At 44.8% G+C, this 26309-nt stretch overlaps 1 protein-coding gene across 2 annotated transcripts in view; it reads right to left on the reverse strand.

Moving 5' to 3' along the window:
- The window catches only part of LOC103172959 (cadherin-22), a 143442-nt gene that overhangs the window by 11481 nt on the left and 105652 nt on the right, over positions 1–26309 (reverse strand). For both annotated transcript variants that reach the window (XM_042341765.1, XM_007885645.2), the window contains 2 exons: positions 8836–8957; positions 7553–7670 (listed from right to left, as the gene is read on the reverse strand). In XM_042341765.1, the coding sequence (XP_042197699.1) occupies positions 7553–7670; positions 8836–8957 (240 nt within the window). The remainder of the gene's footprint in view (positions 1–7552; positions 7671–8835; positions 8958–26309) is intronic.

The following is a 26309-nucleotide window of genomic DNA, read 5'->3' on the forward strand; positions in this document are numbered from 1 at the left end:
CCCCCACTGTAAAAGTCTGATACTGAATCACAAGAGGACGAAACTTTTCTCAAACTCTTGTTGCAACGGAAACTTTCGGAGACTCGTTTTGTAATTCTTCACTTTGAGGAACCAAAGCAGCCCCTTTGGGAGATGGTTAGACTGAAGTTCTAATGGGCCCTGGTTCAGTGCTGATTTTCAGCAGTGGTTTTTTTTACCGCAGTGGCATGTTTCAGCTGTTTAAACCTTTTCGCTGTTTAAACTCCAGCCGTACACTTAATAATAATTTGTTCCATCCACAAGGTCCGGCTAATCCTAACTCATCAGACTGCACTGGCTCCCCGGTTTCCATCCGATGGATTGATTTCCAGATCCTCACCCTTGCGTATCAATTCCTTTGCATGCTACCAGCTCCCTATCTCTCTGATCTTCTCGTATGTGCTCGATCCACTCAGCTAACTCAGACCTGCTGCTCATCCCCTGCCTCATATATAAGTATTATAGTCAAAAAAAGAAGGGCGTTTCTCTCTCCCAGTGTCCTGGCCAACAATCCCCCCACCCCCCCAAATAAATATTGTCATGCCCGTGGGAAATTGCTGAGCGCAACTGGCTGCCGTGTTTTGCCTACAAAAATACAGTCAATCCACTTTACAGTATATCCTGTGAAGTGCTTTGAGACATCTCAATGGCGTGCTAGACTTTATATCAAATGCAAGGATTATTTTAATTTTTATTATTATGTAACAAGGACACTCTGTTACTTTACAGGTTAATCTGGACTCCGGGTTTGGTGAATAAAAACACAATGAATTGTCAGCTCTGCTGGGTCACGGTAGCCCGGAGAAACGTATTTTTTTTTAAAAAAAGCGTATTGACTTTCAGACTTTGCGGGTTACTTTGAGTGAGATTCCTGCCACAATAAATCAGGAATGTGTCAATAGGTGGCTGAGCATTTGTAAAGCCTGCGACTGACATGGCAGGTGCCTGGCATAAGTGAAGGAATAATCTTGGTGAGCCATTAATTTGTGCATTCCTAATTGACAGTTCTTTGATAATGATAATAATTAACACCGCAGCATATTCTGTTCTCTAACTGAGGGTCATTGAGTTAAACAAGGCATTGGTCTGCACTTCTTGCTTTCAGTTACGTTTGTTTCCCTTTTTTCAGCCTAAAACCCACTAAGTTCCCATTATAACCATCTGAACAACCAGTTACTAACCAGAACAGGTTCCCATCTGTCAAACTTTACATGGAGGGATGACATGCTCTTTCCTTGGATCGTTGCAGAAACCTTTTACTAAAGATTAAGTCATTCTAAATTCCTTAATAATCCTAAATATCGGAGGGCGATGCATTTACATTAATTATCTCCCGTCTGATTTTATTCCTGCAAAATACTGATTCGAAAGGGTCTGGAACAGATATTTACAGCAGAATATCCCTCGGCTGAGCAGTACAATTTAAGGGGCATTTAAGAGGGAATTAGATAAGTGAATGTGGAGAAAAGCGTATTAGAGTTCACAGAAAGAAGAGGCAGAGAGTAGCGATACATGATTTCTAATCCAGTGGGTTAAATGGCCTCCGACTGTGTTGTAGATTTCTGTGGTTCTATGAGATTAAGTTTTCCATGATTTGCATTGGTGAAGTTTATGATTGGGAAATGTTGCCAATTTCCTCATTGATGATATACAGTATTAATAATCCTTGCTTTTGATACAGTGCCTTATCACGTCATTGCAGTTATCGTAAAAATAATAATAAATTGGTCATTCAATCTACGACTGCTTGTGAGACACTGCTGTGCACAATTGGCTGCCTCGTTTCGCCCACAAAATATACAGTCAATTCACTTTTCAGTATATTCTGTGAAGGGCTTTGAGACGTCTCAAAGATGTAATATGGCACTGCATCAAATGCAAGGATTATTATTATTAATATTATAAAGTGTGCGTAAGCAAACACAGCAGCCACAGCAATGTCCCACAAACAGCCATGGAGTGAGTGACCAGTTTTATCTGGGGGATTGTTGGCCACCTGAACAGGGAGATGATATGGAAACTTGGTTTAATGTCTCATCTAAAGGATGGCACCTTTGACAATGTAATAATAATAATAATCCTTGAATTTGATATCGTGCTTTTCACGTCTCAACGTCTCAGAATATGCTGTAAAGTGTATATTTGTGGGCGAAACGTGGCAGCCAATTGCGCACAGCAGCGTCCCAACAGTCGTGGATTGAAAATGACCAATTTATTATTGCTTTTTGGGGGGGGGATTAGTAGCGCTCCCCCTACACTGTGCTTGAGTGTCAGTCTATGTGAGATCAAAACCCGACCTTGGGTCTTGAACGCAGGTGAGAGTGCTGTCAACTGAGCCAACAACAACAAATTAAATTTAGATGTCCCAAACTGATTTATTAGGCTGACACTTGATAATCAGATAACGCTTATCCTTACTTCTCCTCCAGTGAAATCATATTATGTTATGCGATTAGGGGAGGGAGTATTCTTACAATATACATCTTCCTCATGTGCTTCTGAGAAGAAGTCACAAAGCACAAGCTCCAGGAATAGGGGGTGACTCAGAGTGCCAATAACAGTGCAGGTGACTTCTCTTTGCAGCTGGAGGCAGTTAAAATGAGCCCTAAAAGGAGCAACTCCTACTGAGAGCTCAGATCCCGGTGTAAGGTGAGGAGATGAATCATCTTGCAAACCCAGGTGTGTGATCTTACGATTAAGAAAAAGTAACAGCAGAAAAGGACATTGAAACATCTAGCAGAAAGAAAGCCTATTTGGAAGGGAAGGGATCTTATCAGAGCAAATGTGAAGATCAGTAACGCTGGATAAACTGCTCGAATCCCAGTGGTTGAGTTAGCCTGGCTCTCAAGCCAGCATCAGCTGTGGGAGTTACAAAAGAACGTACAAATTGTTAGATGAAAGAAGACCAAGGTCCATCCAGTTCACCTTCCACTCCCTGGAACTCCCGGAGTCTCTCCTACTTGCTCATTTCGTTCAAGGTCACCTCTCATGGCATACCTCTCTAACCACGCTTTTAGTTATCTTTCCCTTCTTGCCCTCGTTGACTCCCATCCCCTAGCTCCAGTGCCTAGCCAGCATTGAAAATCATTTTCACATCTTCCCAACGTGTAAATTGTATTGTACTGAGGGAAGCGATGCTGAAGTAAGCACAATGCTAAATATGCCAAATACAACACAATACAATTTACATTTATATAGCTCCTTTCATGTCACGGGGATGTTTTTAAAATGCTTTACACTGCTGCCTGTGTGTTTGAGCCTAAATAAGGCAAAAACATCGGAGGAAAATAATATATAAGAATCCTTGCATTTGATGCAGTATTTCATCACGTCATCGATACGCCTCAAAGCGCGTCACAGGATATACTAAAAAATGCATTGACTAAACATTTTGTGGATAAAAGGAAAATGTTGGGTTTGGGGACATTTTACAAACGGTAAACTGTATAAGTATAGTCTGAACACAGAGGCACAAGATGGAGCAAACGCTTTCTGAACAAGGGCATTTTCAAGTGAACATTTGACTCCGACAATTAGCCCGACAAATCCTAAATGATTGGCTATTTGCAGCAATGAGTCATTTCAGCCAATTTATACTGAATGTGTTCTGATTGTCCTCACTGCCACTGCCTGCACATGTAAAGGAACGATCATTTAAGGTCACTTCAACTGATTTCATTTTAATGATGGAGCCTGGAATAAAGTTCTGAGCCTCGGTTTTATGAAGAGTTTTAACCAATTCCTGGTATTAAAATAATTAACCCTGTTCCTGACTTTATCTACAATTTGGATTCCTTGGTCCCATGCACAATCTGTTAGACAGGAATCTGGATCATTCAACCCATTGAGTGTGTTCCCCTCGGCTATCAGCTCATGTGCCTGCCTGTTCAACCTATCCTGAGAAATTTACAGCACAGAAGAAGGCCATTCGACCCATCATGTCTATACTGGCTCCTTAAAAGAGCTATCCTTTCAGGCCCATTTACCTATACCCCTGGTTGCCTTTAATGCTCCTACTCCCCAAGTATAAAATTGTCATTCATTTCATCGCTGTTCGTGGGGACTTGCTGTGTGCAAACTGGCTGCCACTTTTGCTCTGGCAACTAACCTCGCTCCGGCACCTAACCCCGTTGGTCTCTATCCCATCGCAGGCAAAGGTAACTTGGGCTCTAAGGCTCAGGCTACTCTAACCATACACTTGTCACCTCCTTTCTGCTGAAAAGTTTTGGCTCTTCCTCGAAGTCTGAAGTGACGCAATCCAAGTCTCTGCCAATTAAGTCTGACAGTTCATCGGCAATGCTTCACAACCTCATTGTATATTTCCAGGACAAGTCATCTTGCTGCTAATTAGTTATATCCTTCCTTTTGATATATTGACATCTACTTTTCTACAGTAATTAAACCTCCAAAGCGTCTCTACTTGTTGGTAATGATCTGCATGAGCTCTATTGTATTCATGGATTCCAGCAACGTTTGCCATGTAATGACCCCCCCCATCCCCACCCCAGTAGAAGAAGCACACTTAGTAATTTGTAGGGAACCATTGTGGGATCAAGCACCAGCCCAGACTCAATGGGCAGAATAGTCTCCTGTTGGGTAGTACTGTAAAGTATAATCTATAACAACAATAATAATGAAATAATCCTTGCATTTCACGTCTGGAGGTCATCTCAAAGTGCTCATAGGATTTACTGTAAAGCGCAGTGACTGTATTTTGTAGGCAAACGTGGTATCTAATTTGACAGCAATGTCCCACGGAGAACCAAGAAGGGAATGATCAATTTTATCTGTGGGATTGTTGGCCAGAACACTGAGAGAAACTCGAAAGGCGCATTATATAAATGCAATTTGTTATTGTTAACCCTGCAAGTCAAAATCCTAACGGCTAGGGTAGTCCTAGCTGGAAAAACAGCAGGAATCTTGCAGACAGTGCTCTCAGTGGCAAACAATGTGTTTTAACTTGTTATACTCAAGTTCAGGAGAATCATCTATTGATTTCAATGACGGTTCCCATCAGCTCTGTGGAAAAAGATGAATGATATGATTCAGCAACTGAATACTCCATGCCCAAGTTCATTCAGTGTTTGTCTCACCAGAAGCTACTGATGTCTCTAACTCTTTTTTTCACTTCATCTACCTGCTCTACGCAATAGTCTGTTCAGTCATCAGTGATGCTCAGTAGGCATTGGGATGCATGATCCAGAGAGTTTAATTATACGATGTTTTGAAGTGATGGTAGTTTGGGTTTTGGAGCTTGGAAGTGAAGAAAGTGAGACAATCACTATAGGTGAGAAAAGTAATTAATTGCCCAGCTTGCACTCAGACCTTCTCCATCAAATAAAACCATTGGGATCACACTCAGCTGCATGAGTCAGCTGTGCAGGGTGCTTTATTCAGTCAGGTGTTAGTTTGGCTCAGTTGGTAACACTCTAGTCTCTGGAGTTGAGTGTTGTTGTAGGTTCAAATATCACATTGAGTCTTGAGTTCAGCATCTGAGCTCACACTCAAGGATGGTGATGGGGGAATGCTGCATTGTCTGGATAAAATATTTGATACAAAGGTCTCAATGGTAAAAGGATCTCAATTGAGCCAAGTGGCCTAGACATTGCAGGTTTTGGCAGATAATACTATAATAATAATAATATAAATAATCCTTGCATTTGATATAGCGCATTTCACATCTCGACGTCTCAAAGCGCTTCACAGAATACACTGTAAAGTGAATTGACTGTATATTTTGCGGGCGAAATGCGGCAGCCAATTGGGCACAGCAGTGTCCCACAAACAGTCGTGGATTGAGTGACCAGATAATTATTGTTTTTTCTTTTTCTTGAAGGATTATTATCAAGCGTGTGGAATAAGGAAACTCGCTCGAGTTTCGCCCTGTCAGGAATCAAATCCAGGTCTCTCGCTTGTGAGGTGAGTGCTCTAACCATAAGGTTAAATCTTCTCTTACTTTTTTACAAAGAGAAAGTCATCTGAAGTTTTGATTGGGTGGGGATTTGGGAATTGTCGAAGAAGCAAATCCTGCGCTGGGAATGGTGTGTCAGAGAATCATACTTAGAATATTGTGTACAGTTCTGTCGCCCCCAGTACAAAAAGGACTATGAGGAGCAACTAAGTAAATTGGGCATGTTCATGCTAGAAAAGAGATTGAGAGGTGATATGATTGCTGTCTTTGATATTCTAAAGGGGCAAGACAATATAGATAATGACAGGCTGTTTTAACTTGTTCAGAATAGTAAAACCAGAGCACACGGCCTGCGAGTGAATGGGGATAAATTCAGAACAAATCTACCAAACACTATTTCAATGAGTGAATAGTGAACCTGTGGAACAGGCTCCCTGGGGAGACGGTTGAAGTAGGAAGTGTTGATTCTTTCAAACACAGATTAGACAGCTTTCTTTTAGAAAATAACATTATGGGATATAGTACAAAGGTAGTTTGGGACACATGTGCATGCGACGGCCAGGAAGGTGGAAGGCGAACTAGATTGACCTTGGTCTTTTTTCGTTTAGCATTTCTTATGTTAAGTGAGGTTGGCATCAGACTCCTGTGCTTTGTGTCTGTCTAGCCTCAAATAGGTGGTCAGGCATCCGCTTGCTTAATTGTCCACTTATCTAAGAATCGGTGAGAGGATTGTGACGTCTTTGTTCCTTCAGCAATTGTTTGGAATTAAATAAAAGGCTGCGGCTGTTTGCCTCGTATAAAGGAAGGTCAACATAACATCTGTGCCTCATAAGCTTTGAACTGCTCTGCAACATTCACAGATTGACGAATATATCCAAGGTTTAGAAACCTCAGTAAAGAGCAGGATTCGGCTTAGTGATTCCTCATTCTGTACTGTAGTATTCAGGGACAAAAGGATCCAGGACATGTGCAAGGCGGTTTGCTTTATCACACTTTTCCTGCCTAGCCTTCATTGTGGCAGAGCCTTGCTGATGACTATTATCTTTGCTGTTTAAATTCTTGAGATGAAGTTGTTGGTTCAGCGAGTGCTGTGTAAGCTGAAAGGTATTGATGACTGAGCTCTTACCCCCTAACTGGGTCAATAGTGCTGGTTCACAGCAACAGCCACTGCTGTTGCCTGGAGGCCTGCAGCTGCAATGTGACCCAGTGTGCAACAACAACAAATTTAATTTATATAGCACCTTTTACGTCAAGAGGATGTCCCAAGGCACTGGACAATGAGGGTTTTTCTTTTGAGCTGCGGATTGGGATCAGAGAGGGTTCGTGGGCGCGGGGGGTGGAGGAGAAAAGATGACAGAAGGCACGGTCGAAAGAAAGGTCTTGAGACGGGCCTTGAAGGAGGCAAAGGAGTGGGTGATTGGAGGGGCTCCAGGATGGAGTTCCAGAGGGTGGGGGTAGAAAGGCTGAAGGCCTGAACCCACAGCCTTCTGGCTCAGAGGCGAGAGTGCTCTCAACTGACCGCGTCTTTCTCTCTCAGCTCCACTTTTTCTGTGTGTTCTCCTATCACTGCACAGTAACATTGGTGCTGCATTGTACCAGGGCTGTTCCCACCAGCAGACCTACCTTTGATATCCCAGAGCGTGAAGTGCTGACTGTCGGCAGCTTCGGGAGCCAGAGTGAAGTAAAAACGATGTCCACCTTGTGGTTCGTCCTTGTCGACCACACTGATGGTATGGATCAGCTGCAAAAACAAGAGGTGACCCTTAACCTCTTGTATAGTTTTCTCTGACTAATAATAATCTTTGAACTTGATATAAGGTCTTTTCATGTCTTTGAGATGCCTCAAAGCGCTTCACAGGACACACAGAAAAGTGCATTGACTGTATATTTTGTGGGCGGAACAAGATAGCTAATTGCACACAGCGGTGTCCCACAAACATTCCTGGATTGAGTGATCATATTATTATTAGTTTTAATTTTGAAGGGATTATTACCCCTGGAAAAACGATTCCCCAAACGACTAATGACTACTTACTGTTTGGTAACCAGGTGTGTGGAGTAAGGAAACTTGCCTAAGGTTTCACCTCTGTGCTACTGGCACAGGTGAGGGTTGGACTGGTGAAGTGCAAGGCAGTGCTGATGTGTTAAGTGGTTCTCTCACAGGTGCTGGGACCTTGCCTCCAGTGCCTGTTGTTTTGGGTTCACCTCCGGATATGAAAGGCATTATACAACAACAAATTCCATTTATACATCGTCTTTCACGTCGGAAGGACGGCCTAAGGCGCTGGACAATTAAGGGCTTGCACTGGAGCTGGGGTTTGGAATTGAGAGGGTTGGAGGGGAAGGGGTGGGAGTGTGGCCGAAGGCATGATCAAAGAGGAAAGTCTTTAGTCGGGCCTTGAAGGAGGCGAGGGAGAGGGTGAGGCAAAGGGATTCAGGGATGGAGGGTGAGGGCAGAAAGGCTCAAGTTGCCCTGCCCACAACACCATTGGCAATTGGACCTTCAGCTTTCCTGCCCCCATCCTCTGGAACTCCATCCCCGAATCCCTCCGCCTCGCTCCCTCCCTCGCCTCCTTGAAGGCCGTTGCACTCCACCCCTCTTGATTCCAACCTCCAACGTGGGTGCAAACACTTCACTGTCCAGGGCCTTGGGATGTCCTTCCCAATCGTACGTATACATTTTATTGTGTTGTATGGTTGAAGAGCTGGTGGCTTTCGAAGAATGACCATCTGACTGGCCCCTGGGAATCCCACGGATGCCAGGTTCCACTAGAGTAACCACTGCTAGAATGAGGGTCTTTGTGTGTGTGTGTGTGTGTGTGTGTGTGCATGTGAGTGTTTGTTTGTTTGTGTTGCTGGGAGGAATAAGGACAGTTCTCCCCCAGCCAGTGGTGCGTTGGTATTACCTGCCCTGGTTTGGAGTCTTCACAAATTGCGGCTTCGAATGGCATGGAGAGCTCAGGAGGGTTGTCGTTAACATCCAGGATCCTGATGCTGAAGGCAGCCTTCGTGACTTGAACGTGGTTATCTGCATAAAGCACATCCGCTTAGAAACTGTGCGAGACTAATTGGAGGTTAACAAGCAGGCAAAACAACCCTGCTAGGAGCCAGCAATAGAGATCCCCACAGAGCTCCTGGCCTCGCTGTGAAAACACAGAATTATTAGGCTCATGCCACATATTATTGTGCCAAGCAGATAACTTGCTCAGCATTCCCTTTGTGATGAATTAACCAGTGCGATTGTAGAAATACACTGAAGGGACCCTGTTTCGGAAGAAGCAGCCGTCATTACACAAGGTAGATGATGACGATTGACACTCGCAGATGCACAATACGCCCGCCTGCGTCTGTTAAATATACCGTGTCTCTTTACAGTCCTAATTGCACCTTTCCCGGGCTTTATTTAAAATGACGTCTCCTTGTGATCACATTTGCAAGGGTACAGGCTGGAGTCTACACCATGGTAAACCACACGGGAACCTGATGTAATAGACACCGACTGGCTTCCTCTTTGGATTTTTCTGCTCAGTGTCTCTTCAAATACAGGGAGCTGTTAAGGTCTGGATGCTGTCAGACTGCGAGCCACTGACAACAACAACAACTTGTACTTGTTGTTGCGTCCTACATGCAGGGTAGCATCTCAGAGCGCTTAACAGTGGCAGATCCTGCATCCGAACTGGGGGGTGACTGTAAGCCCAGGCAAAAAGGAAGGTTTTCAGGCAGAACTTGAAAAAGGGGAGAGAGAGGGGGCAAGGCGGATGGATTGAGGTAGAGTGTTCCAAACTTTTGAGGCATAGTGGCTGAAAGCGTGACCTCCAGTGGTGCAAGGGACAAGTAGAAGGCTTGTACCAGTCGAGCAGAGGTGCCAGGTGGTGGATTGGAGAATGAGGAGATAGGGAGGTACCAGGGAGTGAATGGATTTGAACCTCCAGGACAAAAGTAATCCTGGTACACGCTCATCTGGGTTTCCATGGCTTTTCATATGGTGTCAAGTACCAGCCTGCTTCATGTCCCTTGCCCAATCCTCCCCAGAATCAGTGGTCAGACACTCTGCTCCAGCTCTCTGGGACTGCATCCCAGAGTATCTCTGACTCACTCACTCCTTCACCTCATTCAAGGTCCATATCAAGATGTATCTCTTTGACCGTGCTCCCCCTTGGCTCCCACTTCAAGCTCGGTCAACACAGTCAACCAGAATTGTCAAGTCTTTGGAGACATCCTCCCAACTTAAAAGGCGCTATTTAAAAGTCAAATGTATGGTATATGCCAGTGTGGTCCAACATTTTGCCTGCCACGGGCTGGATTCCCTATTTGAAAAAGGTCCGTGGGCCACATGAGCAATATTTTGTGTTTCCCTTTCAGAAACATAACATTTACACAGCACCTTTTCCATGTTGGAAGTGCTTTGAGATGTCTTGATGATGTGATGTGATTACCTTCTACAATACACTCCTGGGAGGTTTCCCTGCAGCCCCGCACTTGTTCACTCATCGAAGGCCAACAGATGAATGAGAGGCATGTAATTACATCCTGCTTTCCCAGGATTATGTATGATATATTTGCTGCCCTTTCAGGAACAAAATAAGATTTCTCTAATGCATTCAAAGATCTAACCAGATTTACTTTTAAATTTTTATCCGAGTGAATCTAAGGATGAACGAACATTCTCTGTGCTTCCAAACTTTTCCACTGTGAATGGTATATAATCTTTGGCAACTTACAAAATGAATCATTATTTGTAAGCAGGCAGGCAATGCAAAGTCCATGTGCTATCTGGGAAGAATACTGCTACTAGGCTTGGTGACACAGTGACTCAAAGCGAACAGAGGGAGCTGTGCTTTTGGGCAGCATCTTTAATAGTGTTAGCCTATTTGAGTTGGCAGCATTCTTGCCTCTGAGTTAAAGGGTTGTGGGTTCAAACCCCACATATACAGTATTAAAAAGGATGGCATCTCCAATATTAAAGATCCTTCTGTGGGACAGTGCTGTGCGCAATTGGTTTTCGCATTTTGCTCGCAAAATATACGGTCAATCCACTTTACAGTATATTCTGTGAAGCGCTTTGAGACGTATCAAGGACATGATAAGGCACTGTATCAAATGCAAGGATTATTATTATGTGTGGGATATTGCTGTGTGCAAATATAAAACAAAAAATACAGTGACTACACTTTATGCCAAATCCTGTACAATGGCTTTCAGATAGTTTGATGTTAAGATAAAGCATTATATCAACTGCAAGATTAATATTTGTATTTATTAATCTCACCTTTCCCTGCTCAATGTTGTCTGTTCTAACTGAAGCTCCTTGAAACATTCTTCCTGCATGAAAGGCACAATACAAGTTGCCTATCTGTGTTCATTGTAACCCATGCGGGATATAATCACATATTCTTTTTGTGTCTGAGTATTTCAGAGGGAATGGTAGGACAGATGTTGTGGAGGAATGAGGTCAATGGGTCAAAGGGCCTTCTGCGACCAATCCCATCTTGTGGTCTGAAGGAGAGTTGGCGAGATACAAAAATCACTTCCGAAAAACAAAACAGCATTTTAATTTAAGTTCTGCATCTGTATTCTGGTGGCAATGCAAGTCCTTCCCCAGTACATTCCACCCAGGCTGTAACATAGTCCCAGGGAAGAGCATCTTTTTGCATTATATAACGGGTTGCAAGTAGTAATGAGTGTCCGAGAGTTGTGAAGGCAAGCCCAGCAGCCTTTAGTCGGACACGCCAGTGTAGCACTGAAGCCCTTTAATGAGAACAATGTGTACTAATGCTGATGCAAGAACACTGGCTGGCTCAGTGCACCTCTTGACATTGTGTAATGAACAGTTTCCAGAGAAAGGAAGATTTCCCCAACGGTTTTCTTTGAAGGTTGTCTGGCGCATGTGGAGCATGCATAAAAATGGAATTCAATATAAAACATTCACTGCTAATGAAAGGTTACAGTAATGAGATAGAGCCTCAAAACTCTGGAAGAATGAATTGTCTCGCTGACAAAACAAATCCACAGGTGGTGTGGTCTACTCTCTTGTTCTCTTGTTGAAGGAACAATTGTTTGTAAGCAAGTTAGCAATGCAAAGTCAACATGGAGTCAGGGCAGCACTGTTACTGGAGGCTATACCGCCCATCGCACCTGTTCTATCAGTTTGTTAAATTTTGGTAAATCTCTTGATAATAATGTGGTGGTTGGTTGTGTGTGTTTGTTTGTTTGTGTGTGTGTGTGGGAGACCTGAGGATAAGGCCTTAAGATCCCGCCTGCCTGTTCAGTTGGACGTTAAGGACAGTTTTTCCTGGTGTTCTATCAGATAAAACTGATCATTCACTCCAACCTGATTATAGTCATTACTGTGTGCCAACTGGCTGCAGGGTTCGCCTTCAAAATACACAGTCACTACATCTCCCAATAAATCCTGTGAAGTGCTTTAAGACATCTCGACGATGTGACAGTAAGCCTTATTATTTAAGGGCTTTCCTTTTATGTCCTCTCTCCTCTGCTTCTCAACAATACAATTTACTTTTAAATAGAGTGCCTTTCACCTTGGAGGAACGGCTTGACAGTGCTGAATGGGCATATGAGTTGTGGGGTAGAGAAGAGTGCAGGAGGGTGGGGAAGGGAAAGATGACTGAAAGCTCAGAAGAGCAGCAACAATTAACATTGTACAGCGCCTTTCACATGGGGAGAAAGAAGGTCACAAAGAGTCAGCGTCAGCTCAAGCTATTCTGAGAATTTCGAAGTCCAGTTAAATTTCACAGATCTCAAGCGTCCAGATGATTTAGAAAGTCTGATGCTTCATTAAAGGAAGCGCTATTGAGACAAAGTACTCCCGGGATATTTTATGTCAGCCTGGCGCAGTGGAAACGCTCTCGCCTCCAAGTCAGAAGGTTGTGGGTTCAAGCCTCACAGCGTTACTTGGGATCATCTATCTTCTTCTATACTAATAAAATGACTCTGTCTGGCTGTGGGTGACTGTCTGTCTGTCTGTGTGTGGGCATATTTGTTTTTGGGTATCTCCAATCGTTCATGAGTTGTTTTCAGTTTTGCTACTCTTAAACCTGGTGGCCGCCTTGTCAAACTGGCGCTGTGGCATCATGTGTCACAGAGCCCCTGTGTATGTACGCATACACTGCAGTTACACCTGGTGTCTGCACCAGCTGACCGTGGCACGGTGGCATCACAGAGAACGCACGCAGCCAAGCGGCGGGAACAAAATAAAGAACACAGACGAAGCTAAGCTGCGGCAACAATGAGATCTCATTTTTAAAGCGTCTTTCACGTCGGGAGGACATCCCAGTGATTATAAATTATACATTTATAAGTCTGTCTGTCCAGCACCTTGGGACGTCCTCCCGACGTAAAAGGCGCAATACAAATGTAATTTTGTTGTTGTTATATTTATCATTATAAAGATGCCTAAATGAAAATCAAACCTTTCAAGGATCAGTAAAAATGCAAGACAAAAAAGAGAAGGCCCATTAAATGAAACTGAAGAACAAAGTCCGCCCACAGGAGTCCTCCCACATGAGTATAGATGAGATGTCTGTCTCTGTGTCAATCTACATTCCATGTTGGATCCTTTGGTTGCAAGAGAAGCTGTAACGGGTACAGCGAGTATAGCCTAAGCTGACACTTCAATTCAGTGCTGAAGGATGGGGGTGTTGCATTGTTTGGAGGTCTGTCCTTCAGATGAAACCTGAAACCAAGATCCCACCTGCCTATTCAGGTGGATGTCAAAGATTCCACGGCGCGGTTCGAAAAGAGAAAGGAGTTTCTCTCACACGGTGTCCTGGCCAATAGTTCCCCAAATAAAATTAGCTGGTTGCTGTGTTTTACCCACAAAATATACAGTCACTCCAGTATATTCTGTGAAGCACTTTGAGAACTCTTCACAATGTGATAAGACACTATATCAACTGCAAAAAATATTATTGTTAAAGCTGCATATTCCAATACCAGGCACCTTTGAAATGTGCTGCATCTTCAGACTTTTAAATGTACGTGTTCCTCATCTAAGGTGTTCCTCTCGGCAAGCACAACCCTGAACTTCCGGTTTCTTGCCACTTCAACTCTCCCTCCCACTCTGACCTCTCCAACCACGGTCTCCTATGCTGTTCCAATGAGCCGCAGCGCAAGCTCGAGGAACAGCACCTCATGTATCTGCCAGGGACATTACAGCCCTCTGGTCTCAAATTAATTTCAACAATTTCAGACCACAACAGCTCACATACCCCCTTCCCCTCTTTGGTGACCATTACCACATCATCTGGGTCCCAGACACACCTTTTCTCTCTCTGGTCTGCCTATTTTGTTGCAGTTCCCCCGTTTGTTTTGCATTATTAACACCTCTTTAATCCTCATCCCCTGTCCTCTACCCCATTTTCTTCTTTGTCTTCCTTGCCCTGCTAACCCCCTCTCTATTAGTCTTTAAAAGCCTCTCTCTCCCCCGTCAGTTCTGACGAAGGGTCGTGGACCCGAAACTTTCCTCTCTCCATAGATGCTGCCTGACCTGCTGAGTGTTCCCAGCGACTTCTGTTTTTGTTTCAGATTTCCAGCACATGCAGTATTTTGCCTTTTGCTCCTCATCTAAATTGGATTTGTTTAAAAGTTTGGCCGAAGCTGATGGTGTACGTGGGATTGGGTTGTTTGTTTTATTCTCTGCTGCTGCCTTTCGTACTCTCTGTCTGACATTGAGGTTGTGGGTTGCTCGCAGACAGCCTTGTGATCGTGTTTGTTGTCGGGCAGCACTGGGAATTGTCACTGATGTGAACTACACAGAACATGTCTGGCCACTGAACAAAAGCAGGGAGACAAGACCAAGGGGTACTTGTACAGCGCCTTACAATACCATAAATATTTACATTTATACAGCTCCTTTCACATCAGTAGGACATCCCAAGGTGCTGACAGTCCAGGGTTTGTCTTTTTGAGTTTAACAGCTTTAACATCCACTTGACCATCTGATGTTCTTATAGATAGTTTTCTTTTAGGAAATAACATTATAGGATATACTACATAGGTAGTTCGGGGCATGTGCGTGCGGTCTTTTTTTCGTCTAGCCTTTCTTATGTTCTTATAAATAGGCACTGACGGGACATCGGTTAATGTCTCACCTGAATGATGGCACCTCAGCACCTGCCACCCCCTCTCCCGGATAGATTATTCAGGTTCCAATAGTGTATTGTAAAGTTATGTGACTCTGTGTTTGTGTGTTAAATTATGGTGAGCGAATAGAGCAGGCCTCTCAATCGAAGTGATTTTATGAGCGTATCAAAAGGTGCAATTACAGTGTAGGCAGCAGAAAGCTATTTGCTTCCAGTTGTCATTCTGCCCAGCGGTGATGTGAGTGAGGATACAGGAATATGCAGTGTGAAACAAACTGCCTCTCTGCACAGCATGTCGTCTTTCAGACTGTACGGCGGGGAAGAGAATTCTTGCCTTTGATGTTTTTATCTGACAGTAATTTTTCAAAATGTTCTTTTTTTTGTTTTGTTTTCTTAAAAAAACAAGTGGAGTTTTACTTTGAGATATTTGTCACGAGTTATTAGTCCTCTGTACGGCTTTGCGTGAAATATACATTTCTGTTTTCTCCCTCACATTTCCATGAAATGCCATTTATTTTAAGACCCAGTACAAAACAACTGAAACCTGACCAAGCAAGGCAAAATATATCTATTGGCAAACATCCCTGGATCTCTTTCTGTCTGTTTTCCAGCTGAGAACTCAATTACTGAACTGATGGGAGCACAGGAACAGGAGGCTCTATCAATCCTGGTCAATGAGTGTATCAGATGTAGTTAAACCCATTCAAGCAACCACCTCCATTCAGCAACCACCCCCAGTTAACAACCACCATGGGACAGTCCGGATACAATTCTACACGCACCAACAAACCCTTATGGAGAGGCCACCCTTATATAATAATAATAATCTTGTATTTGATATAGTATCATATCGTTCAGCCGTCTCAAAGGGTTTCACAAAATATTTTTTGAAGGATTGACAGTGTATTTTGTGGACAAAATGACGCAGCCAATTGCACACAGCATTGTCCCACAAACAATTGTGAATTTAGTGACTTTTTTTCTGAGGGTATTATTATAAATGACCTGGACTTGGGTACAGGAAATACAACTTCCAAGTTTGCAGATGATACTAAGCTAGGAAAAGTAGTAACCAGTGAGGAGGATAGCAGCAGACTGCAAGAGGACATAGACAGACTGGTAAAATGGGCAGACGTGTGGCAGATGAAGTTTAACATGGAGAAATTTGAAGTGATGGATTTCGGGAGGAAGAATCAGGAGAGGCAATATAAGCTGATGGTACAATCTTAAAGGCGGTAAAGGGACCTGGGGGTCCCTGGGGAACTGGGGATTTATGTAAGTAAATCTTTGAAGGTGCCAGGACAGGAAGATAAAGCTGTTAAAAAAGCATACGGGATACTAGGCTTTATAAATAGGGGCATAGAATACAAAAGTCAGGAAGTTATGATGAACCTTTATAAAACGCTGGTTAGGCCTCAGCGAGAGACTGTATTCAGTTCTGGGCCCCACACTATAGGATGTCAAAGCATTGGAAAGGGTGCAAAGGAGATTTACCAGGATGGTACCAGGAATGAGGGATTTCAGTTATCAGGAGAGGCGAGAGAAGCCGGGATTACTCTCCTTGGAGCAGAGAAGGTTAAGAGGAGACTTAATAGAACTTTTCAAAATTGAGGGGATTTGATAGGGTGAACAAGGAGAAGCTATTTCCACTGGCGGGTGGGTCGGTAACCCGAGGGCATCGTTTTAAAATAGTTGTCAAAAAAAACAGAGGGGAAGTGAGGAGAAATGTTTTCAACTTTAGCGAGTTGTTCGAATCTGGAATGCATTGCCTGAAAGGGTGGTGGAAGCCGATTTGATAACAACTTTTAAGAGAGAAGTAGAAAATTATTTAGAGAGGACAGGTTTGCAGGGCTATGGGAAGAGAGCAGTGGAGTGGGATTGATTTGGATAGCTCTTCTAAAAGTGCCAGCACAGACACGATGGGCTGAATGGCATCCTTCTATGTTGTATAATTCTATGATATTATCCTCGGAAAGTGATCGTTCAATCGACTAATAACTGGATTCCTACTTACTTCTAGGTAAACAGGTATGGGAGGAAGAAAACTTGCCTAAGGTTTTGGGAGTCCTCTTGCTTGCAGGGGATTTTTGGCCAGGAAACAGAGAGAAACTCCCTTCTCTTTGTCAAATAGTGCCATAGGATCTTTAAAGTTTACCCGACCAGGCAGATTAGACCTTGGTTTAATGTCTCCTCTGAATCAAGGCATCTTTGGCAATGCAATGTTCTACGCTGGAGTGTCAGCCTGGACTGTGAGTACAAAGTCCCCAACGTGGGATTTGAATCCACAACTTTCCGATTCAGAAGCGAGAGGGCCATGTACCAAATTCAGCAGTTCAGAAATTAGCAATTCACAAATCTTTGATTGTAAGACAAAATGCTTTCTCAAGCGAAGACTAGGTGGAATTTCAGACCTTAAATTGCCTGCAAAATCCTGAATAAATCGTCCTGAGCGTCCACCACTGAGCAGCACCATCCTGTTAAATAATTCAATGTGTCTAAATAGATCTGGCGATTTCAGTTGCACCAGTTACTGGTGATTACCATGAGTATCTTTAGAATTCCAGTACTATTCTGTACACACTTCATGCTGAACTGTTTGTGCCCAGTAATGCCCTGTAGAATCTCAATTAATTAATACCAAGGATTAAAGACACTAATAGCTGCTCAGATGGCAGATTAACAAGAAAGCACCTTGTAAAGTGAAAGTCGGCCGTCAGTTATACTCTTTGGCACACTTATGGAAACATTAAGCAAAATAAAAGTTCATTTAGACTAAATAGCTCATCAATATTTCATATTATTACAGAAGACTGCTCCTTGCTTGAAACCATTCCCCCATTACAGACAATGTTATGATTTTTTTCCCCCTGACGAGTTTCAATCTCAGGATGCCTGCTCGTCACTTGTGACGTTGTCATGAAACGAACAGAGGGAGTTTGTCTCCCACTGTGAAGCCATCGTGCCTTCTGTCTAGAACGTCTCAAAGCACTTGACACTGCTGGCTGGACACCCGAGCTGGGGATGGGTGGGGAAAGATGACCAAAAGCACGGTCAAACAGGTAGATGTTAAGACGCACCTCGAACGAGGCGACGGAGGGAGTGCGGCATGGAGTTGCAGAGGATGGGGGGGCAGAGTGGCTGAAAGCCAGCCCGCCGATAATGAAGCGGATAGGCGTGGGACGTAAAGCAACAAGGGCGTGCTGAGCGAGCGAGCATCCTGCTTAGTAGAGTAATGGTGGAGGTTGGAAGAATTACCATGCAGTACCACATATGTGTGCCACCTACACCTGGAGTTCCTGGAGTGGAATGTGCACTCTCTTTCTGGAGGGATGCAGCCTGCTTACCGAATTCAAAGAGTACTAGGCGAGCGTCAAAGACTTGGGATTCCCGGAGTGAATGTACAAGTTAGGCAGTGTTGAGGCTGCTGGAGGCAATGTGGTATAGGTTATGCTCACAGGGTTTATACTGTCTGCTCATGTCAACCAGTGTAAAATTGTTTCCTTGGAGTGAGAGTGTGCACAGATGTGGGCTGGGTCCTGCTGTGACTTTGAGGTGGTTGAAGGAAGGCATAAATACATTTGTTACAATTGAACTGTGTCTGTATAGTACTCTGGATGGTTTAATAATAATAATAATAATAATAATCCTTGCATTTGATATAGCGCTTTTCACGTCGGGAGGACGTCCCAAAGCGCTTCACAGAACACACTGTAAAGTGAATTGACTGTATATTTGTGGGCGAACGCGGCAGCCAATTGCGCACAGCAATGTCCCACAAACAGTCGTAGATTGAAAATGACCAATTTATTTTTGGTTTTGGAGGGATTATTATTAGGCTCTGTGTGGAGTAAGGAAACTTGCCCAAGGTTTCGCCCTCTGCCTGGAAATGAACTCAGGTCTCTCGCTTGCAAAGCGAGTGCTCTAACCACTGAGCCACAGGACTCCATGCTAATGCTTCTCATTGCTTTCCATTGTCAATGCCCTTCTATGTACGCCACAATGTCCTGCTCCTACAAACAGCCACCTCCATGCATGCAGCTTAACTCGGCAGCTATTGGAGTTAGTCAGCCTCTTGAACACAAAAGATGGTGTAAACTAACACACAGATACCTTATGTAAGTTTTATTCACTGACTATAGCAATTCAGCGAGCTATCGTCCTCAGATACTGTGTTTGCTCTGGAAAAGCCTTGGAATACTTTATCCATTCATTTTAAGTGGACTGTTATTTGGTGGTATTCAAATGAATACCATTCATCTTTCATGTGCCTCAATCATGTCAGAACTCTCAGCTCCAGGTCAGAATACTGTGGATTCAAACCCCATGTTGGGACTTGGAATCAGATTATCTAAGATGACACTGCAATGCAGTGCTGGGAGTGTGTAGGTAGCATTGTCAGAGGTGCCATCCTTCGGATGAGACATTAAACTGAGGTCTGTCTGCCAGTTCAGGTGGACATCAAAGATCCTGTGGTGTTATTTGAGAAGGGAGTTTCTCCCGGTTTCCTGGACAAGAATCTCTCAATTCATAGTTGTTTGTGGGACACTGCTATGCACGAGTGGCTGTCATGTCTCAATGACGTGATAAGGCGCATTGATTGCCGTCTTCCCAAACTCGTTCACTGACTGAGTGTCCACCCTCTCTGATCCTGCAAGCAAACCTTCCCTGGCCACAGCGCCCGACAGTCGGTTCCCGTCCCTGATGTCGCTCTTAACCATGATGCAGAAGTCCTGTAGCTCAGTGGTTAGAGCACTCGCCTGGCAATTGAGAGACCTGGGTTTGATTCCTGGCAGGGTGAAACCTTGGGCAAGGTTCTTTATTTCACACCCTGATAATAATCCTCAAGAATAAATAAATTTAAAAAAAATAATAATTTGGTCACTCACTCCACGATTGTTTGTTGGTGGGACACTGCTGTGCGTAATTGGCTACCGTGTTTCGCCCACAAATATACAGTCAATTCACTTTACAGTATGTTCTGTGAAGTGCTTTGAGACGTCTAGAAGACGTGAAAAGCGCTACATCAAATGAAAGGATTATTATTATTAATATTTCTGTAAGGAGAGGAAATGTAGAATGTGCAATTTTCTGCCATAAACAGCTATTGAAGCAGAATCCTTAATTTTATAACTGAATTGCATAGATGTTTGAAATAGAAGAATATTGAAGGACATAAGCAGGAGAGTGATGTTGGATTAAATTACCCACAGAATGGACAGTTAATGTGATGTAACACTACGATGGGCCGGCCAGCTCCACATCACTGTGTTGCTGGCAGTGACGTGGCTTTGCTTCCAGTGGTATGAAAAGCAGCACAAGTTGTTAATGAGTGCACTGAAAATGAGCTTCTTCAGATGTAGCCTAGAACTTGCCAAGTACTTAAATTGGATATTGATTTCCATGCATTCAATTTAAAGGTTGATCCTGACAAATAACTAGGAATCTGGTCTCTACCATCCTTCAACTCTATATGGATGAGACTTTTTTTCCGAAGTATCGAGCCAGCACTAGTCCAGCAATGGTGATCGTAAGAAGAGGGCGGGGAGGGAATCATATATCTATTTTTAGTTTTAATCGCAGGCAGAAACCCAACACAATGCTTAAGATTGAGAGTTCCATACGCTGCCTTGATGTGGAAATTTCTGTGTGAATGGAATGGATACTTTCTCCTGAGAGCGACATCCCCCACTTACCTAATTCCACATAGTATTAGGTGCAGGTTGACAAGAACCAAGACTTGGAGCCCCCAGAGTGTGCGTTGGGGTAACTGCTGGGGTTTAACCAGCTAAAAACTCATAGCTTGCCATTGAGAGTACTGCCTGGCAAACTTTCCCATTGCTTGTCTGGCTAGGACATCCTACCCATTGGGCCTTTCCAGGGTTAACGGGAACTGAATGGGAGGACCTGATAATGAGCGAGGCTAGATGACCCGCCATCAGCAGTGCCCTGGAGTAATGCAGATCCTCCTGGCTCAGGAACTTGTTTACCACGACCATCACAGAGGGTTGACTCGATCCCAAAATTCCATTGCCAAGCACCTTGAAACCACCTCAACATCAAGGAGACCTTGCTTAACTCCCGATAGTTACTACAACAACAACAACAAAATGACACCTGTGTAGCACCTTTCACGTCAGGAGGACGTCCCAAGGCGCAGGACAATCAATGTTTCAGACCTGAGCTGGGGGTCGGGATTGGGGAGGGAGGAGGGTGAAGGAGGTTGACCAAAGGCATGTTAATTCTCACACCTGTATCCACAGGAGCTGCATTTACAGGAAAGTTGCCTGTGCGCACGAAGGAAAATAAGAAAGCTGATAATCAGCTTGGAAGTTTGAGGGTTTAAGAAACTAATGTTGTGGGAGAAACTCCCTTCTCTTTTTTGAATAGTGCTATGGGATCTTTAATGTGCACCAACACAGTCATACAGGACCTCAGTTTAATGCCTCATCTGAAGGATGGCTCTTCCACCAATGCACACCCCCCCCAGCCCTGCATTGTAACGTCAGACTACATGAGTTAAAAATCCTAACGTGGGGTGCGAACCCACATCCTACCAAATGAACGAGAGAAGGAAATAAGATCTCCCGCGTGTATATGCTAACAAAGCTACATCTGGTTGAACTGAAGGGATGCTTGTCAACATTTGGAATTTCTGTCTTGCAGACCAGAAAACAACCTGTAGTGGACAGTACACCTTTAATGGCAAATGGTTGTCTTGCTTCTCTGCCTCCCTCAGTGGCTCTGGGTAAAAGTAATCGACAGTATTTGGCTCATCCTCACAGTTTCTAGTCATCAGGGCCTCTTTGATGCGTCTTTCGTTTCTTGAGCCTTTTGATTTGAATCTTTTTTTCTGTCCATTTGGAAGCGGTGATCTATTCACGAAAATAACCCACAACAAAAGCAGAAACCGATTCTGATGCTGACAACCCAAAGTCGGGCTTCTTATTGTAGTCGGATCAGAATTCCTTCTGCTTTAGCGGCTCAATGTCCAAACAAAAATCAAAGATCATTCGCCTCACAACCGAGTGCTTTTATCTTTTCAAGGACTCAGTAGGTCAACTTTTTTTTCTGAACATCGCTGAGCGCTTTTGTTGCCACAGAAGCGACTGCTGTGATTCTATGTGTTTTGCCCACAAATACATAGTCAATCCACTTGACAGGTGAAGCACTCTGAGACGTCTCGACGACGTGATAAGGCACTATATCAAATGCAAGTATTATTATACTATACTATCTAAAGTGTGTTATCTATCCCAATCCCCTGCTCATTCCCCGAACCCTCGAATACCTTTTTTTCATATGTACCTGATTAATTCCCTTTAAATACCCCAACTGATTGCTCCAACAGCTACTTGTATAGTAATGGTGCTCCTAAAATCTGAGGATTGCAAGCCCTAACCCCAGCACTAAATGGCAGTTTCAACCTCAACTATATGTGCTGCAAATCCCGAAATCGGGTTTGAACCCCCAATCTTCTGACTCATAGGTGCAATTATTACTGACTGAGCCAGGCTGACCTTCAATACTTCAGAGGCATGGGGAGCAGACTTATTGAGACACAGGAAGAGGTTTGGAACAGAATAGACTTTTAGGTGACTCCTTCCTTGTTTCTGAGCAGCACAACTTAAACCAAAAACTTAATTTCACCCTCTATTATCTTGTTGCCAGCCATCACCAGAGCTCTCTCAGAGTTATCAGATCATGGAACACAATTCAAAGCAACAGATTTTTGCCATCGATTGTAGTGAGAGAGACAGAGACAGACAGCATACTGAGCTGCCAACGTAATAGAGACCAAGTCTGAAATTGCACTCGCAATTATATAATTACAGTGAGCTTTTCACCTTCCAGTCCAGTTATAGCCAGGGTTGGACTGTGGTCTCGCACCTTCTTAGTCCTGGGCTGAGACTGGGAAAGTTCATTTTGGGGGAAGAGAGAGAGTCTGTGGAGACGAGTGGCTAAGTTCAACTCCTGGAAATGTGAGAACAATTCTGGAGTTTTACTTAACAATCTTTGTGGAAGCTTTGATTGCAAGTTAGTTACGACAATAATAATATTATGGTCATGACAATCTGCCTAACAAAAAATTGGTCACTCACTCCATAGCTGTTTGTAGAATATTGATGTATGCAACTGGCTTTTCACCCACAAAATACACAGTCACTGCACTTTACAGTATATCCTGTGAAGAACTTTGAGATATCTCCATGACATTACTCGCCATATCAAATGCAAGAATTGTTAATATTATTATTTCTTGTATTTTGATACAGAGCCTATAATGTCAACACTGTTAGGTGGAAAATATGCTTTAGTGAACCCGTGCCATCCGTGCCTCACAAATAGCAAAGAAATAAGTTAGAAGCGTAGACATCTACAGGGCAGAACGAGGTCACCCCATCAAGTCCTCACCGGCTCACAGAGCAAGGAGATCACTTCAGGTCCATTGCCCTGCCTTATACCCACACATTGGGGGATTAGTAACTGGTTGACTTTACTAGCTTATCCCTATCTTGTCTTTCGCCGCCTCAGCCATCGTGGCCATCGCTGACTCTCCTGGTCAGCAGCCAACGTCACATCTGCCCGCCACCTTTGAATCTCTCAGCCTGGACTCACTGGGACTACAGCATTGTCCCCTCTCCCTATGATGACTCTCACCAGTGGGCTAACCCAGCCCCGCTGACCCCCACCACCACCCCCGCTGTTTGCTCTTAGTCTCGGCGTGGGCATTTTGGCTGCTGCCACCGACCTGAGCTGCTTCTCCATAATGCTCCCACCCCTGTCCTCCACCCTCCATTACTCTCACTCGGTCCTCCTCTCCCACCGCCCTCCCCGATTCCTATCCCTGCTCGACCGTCCCACTGCCAATCCCTCTGCTCCAGCCTGCGAATCCCCCGTCAGGCCCATCGTGGGAGATGCCGCTGTCTGTCCAACAACAGGCACTCTGATTGCCTTATACCCCATTCTTGCCGCAAGGCTCATCAATCCCTGACCCCGGGGGCCAAGCTCTTCTCCCTGATCCACATCCCCATCCTCCCTGTCAGTCCTCCCCCTCCTCACCCCCCACATTTCGCTATCAAGTGTCCCCTCCGCATCAGCCTACAAAATGTCCGCTCCCTCTCCAACAAAACACTCACCATTCAAGACCTCATTGTCGATGAAAACATTGACATTCTTGCCCTCACTGAAATCTGGATCACTCCAGGCAGCAGCTTCCCCTGACAGAGGCCACACCACCTGGCTACACCTTCCATCATACCCCACAACCTAACCGCCATGGTGGCGGTGTAGCTCTCATCTCCCGGTCCCCGCTCGGCCTATCCCCTTACTCCTCTGGAAACTTCCCATCCTTTGAGCACCTTACCTTTTATCATACTTCCAACCTTTCCCTCAAAATTCTCCTCATCTATTGGCCCCCCAAGCCCTCCCCCACCAGGCCCTACCCCACCTTCATCCCTGACATCTCCACCCTCATATCGTCCCTCTCCCTCTGCTCCGAATGCCTCCTCATCCTTACTTCACCCCCTCCTGCTCTACCTCTGCTGACTTTCCCTCCCTTATCTACTCCCTCAACCTCTCCCTCCACATCCACTCCGCTACCCACATCCCCTCCCTCCCTCTTGGCTGTTTTGGAGTAATCTGAACTCCTTCCCCTTTGGGCTTCCTCCCTTAATGACCTATCCTCCTTGGTCACTCTTCTCCACAGCTCCCTCCCCTCCACTCTCGATTTCCTTGCTCTCTCTTCCCAAACCGTGTCCTATTCATGTAAGTCACCATGGTACACCAGCTACCTCCTCTCCCTTAAAACACAGATGCGTGCCGCTGAGAGGCTTAAATCAAACTTAATGGTCCATCAGCAAATCTGGTTGGACCTTATCAAATCTTACTGCTCCGCCCTCGCCTCCGCTAAATCGTCATCCAAGACAATCTTGGAGGCTAAGTACAACCCCAGGCTCCTCTCTCCATCACCAACCAGCTCCTCCGCCCTCCCTCTCATGCCTTGCCTATCCTCACCTCAAATGTCAACTGCGAGGCAATGCTGGACTTCCTCGAATCCAAAGTTGAGGGAATCCGCTCAGCTGTCTTTGCCATTCCATCTGCTACCCCCTCCCCATCTCTCCCTCCCACCCCAGCCCTTACTCATCCCTCCCTCCACAATTTCGAATCTGTCTCCCCCTCCTCTTTCATTACCACCATAGCTCACATGAAACCAACCACCTGCTCCCTCGACCCAATCACCACCGCTCTCCTTACCTCCCAGCTCCACCTCCTTGTCCCTCTGTTCACAGACATCGTAAATCTCTCCCTGTCCATTGGTACTGTTCCCACCCCATTATAAATCGCTGTCATCACTCCTATCCTTAAAAAACCCTCCCTGAATCCATCTCTACTCCCAAACTACTGTGCCATCTCCAACCTCCCATTCCTCTCCAAAATCCTGAAATGACTTGTTCCTTCCCAGCTTCGCTCCTTCCTCTCCCGTCATTCCCTTCTCAAACCCTTCAATCGGATTTCCGTGCCACCCACAGCACAGAAACAGCGCTGGTCAAAGTGACAAATGACATTCTGTCCATCTGCGAGCAGTGCTCTGTCTGTCTCCTCTTCCTCCTTGACGTCTCTGTTGCCTTCAACACCGTCGACTGCTCTATCCTCATCCACCGCCTCTCCTTTCACCTCAACCTTCACGGCTCTGTTCCTTGACTGGTTCAGATCGTACCTCTCACACCGCCTCCACTTCATCTCCACAAATGGTTTCTCCTCTAGCCCCCACACTGTCTTGTGCAGCGTTCCTCAGGGCTCTGTCCTTGGTTCCCTCCTCTACAATCTCTATATTCTCCCTCTTGGTGACATCATCCGCAGACATGGGGTCAACTTCCACATATATGTGTATGACACCCAACTCTACCTCTCTGCCTCCACCCTTGACTCCAGGACCACTGCTGTCCTGACAGAATGTCTGTCAGATATCAATTACTGGATGAGAGCTACTTTTCTTCAGTTGAACGTCAACAAGACTGAGGCCCTCCTGATTGGCTCCCGTCAGCGCCTGCTCACCTCAGGCGCTAATAGCATCACCATCCATTACTAAGCCAGTCCAGAACCTTGGCATCTTGTTTGACCCTCAACTATCCTTTCTACCCCAATCTGCGCCATGAGCCGGTCTGTCTTCCCCCACCTCCGCAACATTGCCGGGCTCCGCCACCATCTCACTCCACAGACCGCCGAGACCCTCATACATGCTTTCATTACATTGAGGCCCGACTATGCAAACGCATTGC

The sequence above is a fragment of the Callorhinchus milii genome, unplaced genomic scaffold (assembly GCF_018977255.1).
Source record: "Callorhinchus milii isolate IMCB2004 unplaced genomic scaffold, IMCB_Cmil_1.0 Scaffold18, whole genome shotgun sequence".
NCBI lineage: Eukaryota > Metazoa > Chordata > Chondrichthyes > Chimaeriformes > Callorhinchidae > Callorhinchus > Callorhinchus milii.